Source organism: Helianthus annuus, chromosome 14 (genome assembly GCF_002127325.2).
Source record: "Helianthus annuus cultivar XRQ/B chromosome 14, HanXRQr2.0-SUNRISE, whole genome shotgun sequence".
In the NCBI taxonomy this organism is placed as follows: Eukaryota; Viridiplantae; Streptophyta; class Magnoliopsida; order Asterales; family Asteraceae; genus Helianthus; species Helianthus annuus.
In genome coordinates, this window is record NC_035446.2 from 165,321,221 (window position 1) to 165,331,756 (window position 10,536).

General features: G+C 35.3%; 1 protein-coding gene across 1 annotated transcript; it reads right to left on the reverse strand.

Annotated features, from left to right (window-relative positions):
- Window positions 1-1,983: 1,983 nt before the first annotated feature.
- On the reverse strand, window positions 1,984-4,980 carry LOC110907774 (DNA damage-repair/toleration protein DRT100-like). The gene is made up of 2 exons (XM_022152708.1): window positions 4,824-4,980; window positions 1,984-2,201 (listed from the first exon to the last, which is right to left on the reverse strand). Exons 1-2 carry the CDS (start codon window positions 4,978-4,980, stop codon window positions 1,984-1,986), a joined length of 375 nt encoding a protein of 124 aa, XP_022008400.1.
- Window positions 4,981-10,536: the final 5,556 nt, after the last annotated feature.

Consider the following 10,536-nt stretch of genomic DNA (forward strand, 5'->3'; position numbering starts at 1 on the left):
GTTACATACGCTACCTATCAAAATCACGATCAGTTACACTATACAAACTATTTGAACGTTAACCAAATCGCATGTATTACTTGACTAAATGAATGCTGTTTATTATGTTTACACGTGGAGTGCTATCTACCTGCCTTAGCAACATAGTACTATAGTTTGGACTCAGCACCCGTTCACACGGGGGTTGTTAAGGGCAATTACTTGCATGGATTACGGTGGTATTCATGTATTGCGAACTGTCTCGGACAGTCAACCCGCAGTCGTTGGTACCGATGGTCCCATGTCGATAATTAACATGCTTCGTTTTCCTCTGTGTACGTGCCTGGTTATGCGTAAACTATTCAAACTCTATATGATATTACCAAACTTGTGTACTCACCTTTACATTATTTGTATTGACTTTATTTTAACGTATGTGACAGGTGTTTAAGATGCATTCTTGCTAGGGAAGCGAGGCTAGATAAAGCTTTAGAGCCCAACAAATAGTTGTAGGTAGTGGTCTACCTAGGGGTCTCTGGAAGCAGATAAACAACTGCCATGGAGCCGTTGGAGTTGTCTGATCAGGGGTCTCGGTCATTAGCTGTCTGTAGATCTTGTCCAGATAGGTCTTAAGGACTTCGAGTAGTACATTATTCATCTGGTTTTGTAATAATTAAATCTGAGTTGTCGGAACAGAATTTAATTGCCTAGTTGTTATTTATGATAACTTGTTTATTTATTTAGGATACGGTATGGGACGTATCATTTAAACTGAATTGTAATAATAGTTGTTGTGGAAACTTCTGGACAATCTGTTTCGCTCAGTGCCGCGCCCCGATGATTCCGCCATCGGTTGGGATGTGACAGTTTAAGTTTTGAATCTTTTGGGTATAACACAGTAAACAATCTGTAACGCATTAGACATTTATTTTCTTTACACGTTCGTGTATTTCTATATATTCTAAATCTCTCAATAATAATAATGCACTCCCCATAATCATATGTTATTTTTATTTTCAACCATCACTAAAATATTTAATATTCTCCATATATTATCTTAATATTCTCCATATATTATCATCGGATATTTTTGTTAGGGTAAATTACTTTTTGAGTCCCTGTATTTTATGGGGTTTAACTAGTTGAGTCTAAAAGCAAAAAGTTTAATGACCTGAGTCCCCATAAGCATTTTCTTTAACCATTTGAGTCCAAATTTCTAACACTGTTAGAATTATTCTGTTAACTTATGTTAAATGACCAAATTACCCTTGTCCCCTCCAAAACCCTAACAAAACACCTAACTGCCTCCCTTCCCCTTCACAATACATATGCTCCGTATCCCAGACCCTAACCCCACTCTCACATCCCCCCACAACTGCCTCCCATCCCCTGTCCCCTCCAAAACCCTAACTGCCACCACCACTGCCCCCAGTTTGCAGAGTGTTACGTGACGGAGTACTGGAAGGTGAACACGCAACGTCTCTCACCGTTAACGACTCTGTTGATTCACCGTTCGGTCACACCGTCTTCGATTATGTTTTTACTCAGCTTTCGTCCTTCATTTCATCCGGAAAATCTCAGTCTCGGTAAGTTTCCGATTTTGTTTAAAACCGTATGAATTCAGCTTTTCAAGTGTTAATCGAATTCGACTAGTTATATAATATATTCATACCTAGAGGTTCATTCAGAAACAAGCGGAGAACCGTCTAATCCTGAATGTCTATTTATGGTTTAACTTTTAGGGATTTTGATGGTGTCGAAGGTGGGGTTTTGATGGTGATGATGGTGTCGAAGGTGGGGCTTTGATGGTTATCCGACGGTGCTCTGATCTGATGGTAGTGTATGGTTGCAGGTGAGGAGGTGTATGATGGTTATGGTGGTGTATGATGGTTATGGCAGTGGTTTTGAGAGTAAGAGACTGAGTAGTGTATGATGGTTATGGCAGTGGTTGTTTTGACTTTTGAGACCAAGATTCTTGAGCTTCCCAATTGTTTCAGGAATCACTCATGTAATATGATTCCCGAAAAAATCGATCTCGCTTAAGCTTGAACATTTTGTTAACTCGGTTGGAATGTTTTCGGACATCTGATTCTCGTATAGATACAGCACGCTCAGCTTCTGTAACTTTCCGATTTCAGCTGGGATTTCACCTATGATCATGTTGCCAAACAGATAAAGACTCACCAGATTACTCAAGTTTCTGATTTCAGGAGGCAAACCACCTGAAAAATTGTTATTGTTCAGCAAAAGAACAGAGAGTGTGCTGGAGGTTTGTGGTTGAGGTGGTGGTTGGAGACGGAGGTGGTTGTGGCTGTGGTGGTGACGGTGGTAGTGTTGATGGTGGTCTAGAGAGAGAAAGAAATATAAGAAGGAGAGATGAAGGTGAGAATTTAGAGAGAGAAAGAGATAAGGGGCATATAACAGAGAGACAAAGATTTTTTTTTATTTTTTAATTATAAGAGTATTTTGGTCATTTAACAATACTTAACCAAAAAATTCTAACAGTGTTAGAAATTTGGACTCAAATGGTTAAAGAAAATGCTTATGGGGACTCGGTTCGTTAAACTTTTTGCTTTTGGACTCAACTAGTTAAAACCCATAAAATACAGGGACTCAAAAAGTAATTTACCCTTTTTGTTATTAGGGTGCACGGGGCACCTTCGGTGACCCCATGCGGTGAGTGGTTTTACCGTGCGGGTACACCGCCACCAACAACATTTTACTGCGCGGGGAGTGTTTAGCTCGGTGTGTGTTCACCGATTGAGAGAGAGGAGAGAGAGAAGGGGTGATTGGTTGTTAATGTGGGTCCACCCTTTTTCCACCAATCATATTTTTTTCTTCTTTTTTATAAAAAAATAATTGTGTGAGTGGAGTGATGCCAACATTTGAGTGCAAAATAGGGACTTAAAAGGGGAGTTGACATGGAATAACCTGATTGGCTGTGGTAAGAGAGGTCACTCCCCACTTAGAGGAGTGCCCCTTACACCCTTATATATTCTTATGTTCCCATTAAAGTCAATGGGAACATTATGCAATAAGAGCCATTGGATGAATATGAGATTAAATCCTAGTTGTTATAATTAGGAAAAAACTTCTAATAGGAGAGGTTTTTTTTGTGTAACTTTTGACCAAAGAATGTAGTTTGCAGCAGTTATTTTCTTTCAGCAGCAGTTTAGAGAAATATCCTGAAATGGACAAGAAATCTTCTAGAAGGCGGTTTTACAATTTAACTTCTAATGTAGTTTTAAGCAGCGATTATAAAGTAAAACGTGACCATGTATTGACCTGGTCAGCAATTAATTTGTTGCATGTTTTTTTTTTCTCAAAAAAAATATATTAAATAAAAAATAAAGATTTTTCATGACAATATAACAATGAAACAATTTAAAGAATTTCAACACATAAACACAGAAAAAAATCACAACAAAAAAGAAATTTAATGCTAGCTGTCGCAAATGCATTAGCCTGGGAAAATACACATTAGATTTATTAGTTACTATATAATTACAAACACAAGTTACAAATAAATAAAAATATAATATAAATTATGTACCTTTCCTTGATTGTCGTAGGTATACGCCGTATGGTTACCTCCAAAGGTAGCCTATTTAGACCCACAACAATGGTTACCTCCAAAAGTAGCCCATTTAGACCCACAACATGTAGTGTCTGTAAAACGCATTTGACCCTCTGCTTCCGTCTTCTCATCCAAGTTCTATGTTCCATCTTCACTTTCCCATCTCACAACTTAGACGTCCATCAATGTAAGTGACTTAGTTGGCAAGTTTTTATATAAAGTTGATTGCTTTACAATATGTTTTCAATGTGGAGCAGAACAATTGCATACCTCTGCCACCTTACAATGTAAACTATATTTGTAGTCATTTTTTATAAAGTTGTTTTACATTACTGAAACTTCTAATTTTGTACATTCCAAACCAATTTTCTTTTATGTAATACAATTAATTATTTTCAAATAATAAATCACTAAACTCTAATCTTGAATTGAAATAATGAAATGCAGACTTAATATATATATATATATATATATATATTATTTTAGATAAAAGATCTAACTTATGTATACTCCATTGCTATGTGTTTTACTTTTCAACAAAAAAAAGCTAAGTTTAATATATTCCCACCATATGACATTTACATGAAAATGTTAATTAAAAAATACAAACCAAGAACGCAGGGAAATTGTTCTATTAATACATAAATGATGGTTATAGTAAATTAAGTTGCTTCAAACATGTTTACAAGAAAAGCATAACCTGGAAGTTGTTCATTCAGGTTCTTAACAACACCAAATTGTACGTAAAGAGCCCCTTTTAACGTTGAAAATATTAAGGTAAGATCTAATTTAAAAGAAAACTCTACAAATTTTTATACATTATAGACAATTATATAAAGGGCAGAAAGCATTACTTAAATGCTTCACATAGTTGGAATCATTTAAAAAACGCCAAAACAGCATATTACAAACAAACGACAGGTAAACGGGCAACACGATTCTGTAAGCTGTTGGAAATTTTGAATTAAAGGTTCCTTTGCGTGCAAGGCAAGGAAACTAATTAAGGAGTGGATAATTAATTATTATTATCATGTCCTAAAATAGATAGATTTTTAGCAATCCTAGTTATAATCTAATAGGTGTGTTTAGATTATAAATACCATGCTTTGGGTATTAGGGATTGTATGAGTCAAGTTTTTTTTTATAGTTTCTTGACATTGATAAAATTTAGGTGCTTAGCCAAGTTCTATTATTTTCCGATTTGTTATTCTGTTCAATACCGATTCATCTTGAATTGGTATCAGAGCGACCTGGGAACAACTGTTACCTGCGATCGAGATCTGGAATCGAAGGTGACTCTCCGGTAACGCGAAACTCGAAAGCGGCAGGTTGGAAGCAGTTACTTGTAATTGCTGATTGTCATGTCGTTCGCCGATCACAAACGGGTTGAAAGCATCTTTATAGTTGCTGATTGTCCTGCGCATTAGATCGGAATTGAGTTCGTAGCCGGTCAGAGAGAATCGGATCTGCTGAAGAGAACTGATTTGCTGCGAAGGTTCAGAACAGTGTGGAATTGGTAACAGCACGTGCGAAGGCTGCTATTGTTTCTACTCTCAGAGTCTCAGACGAATCAGGGGGTGTAACAAATTAGTTGTGAAAGCAATTATCTTTTTGAAATTGGATCAGATCTATTGAAGGCCCAATAAGCTTTTAATTGGGTTTAATTTTTGAAAAAGATTACGTAATTAACTTTTACGTAAACAAGAGAAAATATTTTCATCAGCGTTGCTACTATTCTCGTCATTTGATCTGCTACTGTTTGGAGCCGTATGGGCCTGTTCACGCTCCATTGGGCTTTAGTGAGGTGGGCCATTAAACGGACTAGATGAGGTGCCATCGTTGGATGACGTGTTTTGCCCATCACCATTGTCACCATTTAAGTCACTTGAGTTTGGTGTACTTGAACGACTACTAGATTCGCTTGTCTCGGTATTTACCGAGCCAACTCTGGTGTCAATTACGCTACCAAAGTCTACCCAAAACATACCCGGTTCGCGAGACTCTTCGTTATTCAAAACAATATTTTTTCCCCAATTCCAACCACACGTTTCATAAACGATACGCCCCCGAACCTTTTTCGCTTCCAAGATAAACTAGACGAGTCGAACGATCGTCTAATTTTGGAAGATGCCCGCCAAAAATTTTCAAATAAGCGGCACATCCGAACACCTTAAGAAATTGAAGATCCGGTTTCTTTCCTTTTAACATCTCGTACGGTGTTTTGTCTTCGTGTAACGCTCGTGTTGGAGTTTTATTTATTAAATTGGTTGAGTGCCTCACCGCCTCCCCCACATAAAATTAGGAACTTGTCGCGCTTTTAATATACTTTGAGTCATCTCCATTAAGGTACGGTTTCTCCTCTCCACCACCCCGTTTTGTTGAGGTGAATATGGAGTGGTTAAGTGTCGATCCCTTCGTTTTCACAGAACTGATTGAACTCATGAGACATAAATTCTCCCCCTCGATCGGTTCGAAACGTCTTGATTTTTCTACTAACTTCCACTTCCACCATGACTTTAAATTTTTTGAAGGTTTCAAACGCTTCACTTTTTTCCTTTAAAAGAAAAGTTCACATGAAACGTGAAAAATCATCAACTAAGACAAACACATACCTATTTACCGCTATTGTGCTCGGAGAAATTGGACCGCATAAGTCTCCATGAATAAGTTCCAAAGCACGCGTTGCCCGAAACGACGCCGTCTTCGAAAAAGATTGTCTCGTATGCTTCCCGACTAAGCATGAATCAAATATTTGATTTTCATGATTGATTTTTGGCAGTCCCACGACCATATCTTTATTCACCATTTGTTTCATGGACTCGAAATTTAGGTGACCAAGTATCGCGTGCCATAACCAATTTTCATTATCAATCTGAGCTTTCAAACAAACGGGTTTTCCAACTTTTAATTTAAGCGTATAAAGACGATTTTTAGATCGAGTAACATTCATTAACACCTTTCCTTGAGCGTCACACATTAATAAATAATCGTCCTTCATACGAATATCACATCCACACTCCGTTGCTTGACCGAGACTAATTATATTACTACGTAAACTAGGGATATAATAAATATCGGTCAATAACCTTTGCTCCCCCGTTTTACCCAATAGTAACATAGACCCTTTCCCGCATATTTCGACTTGGCTCCAAACAGTAGCAGATCAAATGGCGAGAATAGTAGCAACGATGATGAAAATATTTTCGTGATTCCTGAGCCAGTTGTTCGTAGATCGAATCGCGCTACGGTTACCCTAGTACATTTTAACGATTATGTTTTAAATTTGAGTTCTATTGATGAAGAATATTTATTGCTTACGGATGACGAACCAGCTTATTTTAATGATGCCAAAAATAAACCGGAGTGGATGAAAGCAATGCGCGCAGAAATCGAATCAATAAATAAAAACAATACGTGGTCGTTGACCGAGTTACCGCGTGGTGCAAAAGAGATTGGTTTAAAGTGGGTTTACAAGGTTAAAAGAAACTCGTGGCAAAGGGTTATGTTCAGCAACCTCGATTTTGACGAAGTGTTCGCGCCAGTTGCTCAACTTGAAACAGTTCGGTTACTTTTATCTCTCGCAGCGAATGAAGGTTGGGAATTACATCATCTAGATGTTAAATCCGCCTTCCTACATGGCGAATTAAAAGAAGAAGGGTTTCTTGGATATAACGATTGGTGATAAAAATTTTGTGACACGTGTCAATGAAATGGGTTTCTTGGATATAACGATTGGTGATAAAAATTTTAGTATACAAACCGCACCCTTGTAGTTTAGCTTAATTACGGATTTTATACTACATATTTGTAAATTTCGTAATATTGGATAAATAAAATTAACAAAAATACAAAGTTTAAAAGTTAATTTGAGAAGAATCAATTAATATAACTTTTTATAGAATTTTATCTTTAAATTCGGACGATGAACGTTTTTTAAACATAAGAGAGGCATCTCTAGACATGGTGAAATAAGAATACCAAAACTTTATTTATGAGTATAAAACACTTACTTTTTCTTTGTTATTTAGACAAATGATTTTCGTTTTCATCCCAAAACAATTAATGTAATTTTCTGATGACATGAATTAGGGGTATTTACATACTTTTAACTTTTTTTCATCATGATCATTTGATCTAAATATGTTTATAATAAAAAAACTTTTGTTGTTATGATATCAAAATAAAATCCCGTCCACCGGACGGGTATAGAACTAGTTTATAAGATTATGCATAATTAATTATAGCTTTACGAAATGTAAGAACAAACCTATACACCGCACTTGACAGTGCATATGGCTTACGTGGAAATCAATTGTGCCTGGTTATAGACCCAAAGATTCGACTTTTGCTTTCGAAGATGGAACCCAAACAAAAATACCAAATAATTTGATTCGAATTGGTTTCATGTACTATTAGGATCGACCCAACAAACATATAACCAAAAAATATGGAATTACATAATTATAATATCAATTGTTTTATATATTCAAGACATCATATCTTTTCTTCTTCTACACTTCACCGGAAAACCAGATTATCTTTATAGTGCATACAAGGAATAAATGAATGAACGAATGAATTGTTAAGCTATATAATAGTGCATATTTATCCAAAAGAATCTTAATAGTTCATACAAGGAACAAATGAACGAATGAATTGTAAAAGAATGTTAATAGTCCATACAAGAATGAATAAATTGAGTCCAAAAGAATCTTAATAGTCCATGCAAGAATGATTGAGTGAACTCTTAATGTTTCGGCTTTCCAAATTTGAACTTTTTACACTTTCCTAGGTTAAACGCATCATCAGGGTGTTCCTCATCACCATATTTATTCTCATAACCATGATACTCCGAGATACAAAAATTTTCTTGCTCACGAAGGTGCAAACCTGCTGAAAAAGCCAAACCTTCAATATTCCACGTTTTGTATATTCCTTCGTCTTTGTGGGTTACATGCACCTCTCCTTCTACACTTAACATCTTGATTGCATTTTCAAAGAAGCCCTTAACCAGTCGCTTGTGCATTCTAAAAAAAAGATTACCATGAATATACAATTTTACTTTGGGAGAAAGACTTATTATTTATAATTTTATTCAATTCGTACCATATAACATTTTTTTCGGAGTCAGTTCCTTTGCTAAACCCCGTATGAGGAAAGTTGTAAATAATTACATCAAATTTACATTCTGAAAAGATGGAATTTTGGTTCATCCTTGTAGCATCTACCATATGGTGAACACTTGCACCCAACTCTCTTTGCTTGGTGATGTGGTCCGTGGCCATCTTGTATTTACTAAGTAATGTACCTATTATAATATACAATATGAGACCCTTTCAAAACACGATAGGGTTTTCAAAAAAAGGAAGGTGCTTTATTAACTTTAACATCGATAGGTTCCCTTGTGCTATGTCGTATACCAACTAACAATAACTTTTCAATAAAAGAAAAAAAAATTGGGTTATATACGCTGCGTATAGCTCTATACACAACGTATATAAACCTAGTTGTTTGTGCCTATGATTGCTGGCAGACTCTGAACTCTATGCAACTTATACGCTGCGTATAGCTTAATACGTAGCGTATATAAACCCTAAGTGTGCAAAAGGCATCCTTGGTGTGTGAATAGTTTCACCCTATTTTATTGTTGTTGTTGTTACGGATTATTTTACTACATCAACTATGGTTCAAAATACTTTTTTAACTGCATCAACCGGTTAAGAATACGTGTTTATATACATACACATACACACTCATACTAAAGATAATAAACCGCACCCTTGTAGTTTAGCTTAATTACGGATTTTATACTACATATTTGTAAATTTCGTAATATTGGATAAATAAAATTAACAGAAATACAAAGTTTAAAAGTTAATTTGAGAAGAATCAATTAATATAACTTTTTATAGAATTTTATCTTTAAATTCGGACGATGAACGTTTTTTAAACATAAGAGAGGCATCTCTAGACATGGTGAAATAAGAATACCAAAACTTTATTTATGAGTATAAAACACTTACTTTTTCTTTGTTATTTAGACAAATGATTTTCGTTTTCATCCCAAAACAATTAATGTAATTTTCTGATGACATGAATTAGGGGTATTTACATACTTTTAACTTTTTTTCATCATGATCATTTGATCTAAATATGTTTATAATAAAAAAACTTTTGTTGTTATGATATCAAAATAAAATCCCGTCCACCGGACGGGTATAGAACTAGTTTATAAGGTTATGCATAATTAATTATAGCTTTACGAAATGTAAGAACAAACCTATACACCGCACTTGACAGTGCATATGGCTTACGTGGAAATCAATTGTGCCTGGTTATAGACCCAAAGATTCGACTTTTGCTTTCGAAGATGGAACCCAAACAAAAATACCAAATAATTTGATTCGAATTGGTTTCATGTACTATTAGGATCGACCCAACAAACATATAACCAAAAAATATGGAATTACATAATTATAATATCAATTGTTTTATATATTCAAGACATCATATCTTTTCTTCTTCTACACTTCACCGGAAAACCAGATTATCTTTATAGTGCATACAAGGAATAAATGAATGAACGAATGAATTGTTAAGCTATATAATAGTGCATATTTATCCAAAAGAATCTTAATAGTTCATACAAGGAACAAATGAACGAATGAATTGTAAAAGAATGTTAATAGTCCATACAAGAATGAATAAATTGAGTCCAAAAGAATCTTAATAGTCCATGCAAGAATGATTGAGTGAACTCTTAATGTTTCGGCTTTCCAAATTTGAACTTTTTACACTTTCCTAGGTTAAACGCATCATCAGGGTGTTCCTCATCACCATATTTATTCTCATAACCATGATACTCCGAGATACAAAAATTTTCTTGCTCACGAAGGTGCAAACCTGCTGAAAAAGCCAAACCTTCAATATTCCACGTTTTGTATATTCCTTCGTCTTTGTGGGTTACATGCACCTCTCCT

What these genes read in the sequence shown, in the direction of transcription:
- LOC110907774 (XM_022152708.1), bottom strand. Translation starts at nt 4,980, where the DNA reads ATGCGCAGGACAATCAGCAACTATAAAGATGCTTTCAACCCGTTTGTG. An exon ending in ATTCCAGATCTCGATCGCAG is followed by an intron (nt 2,202 to 4,823) that starts GTAACAGTTGTT and finishes ACAATTTTTCAG; the next exon opens with GTGGTTTGCCTCCTGAAATC.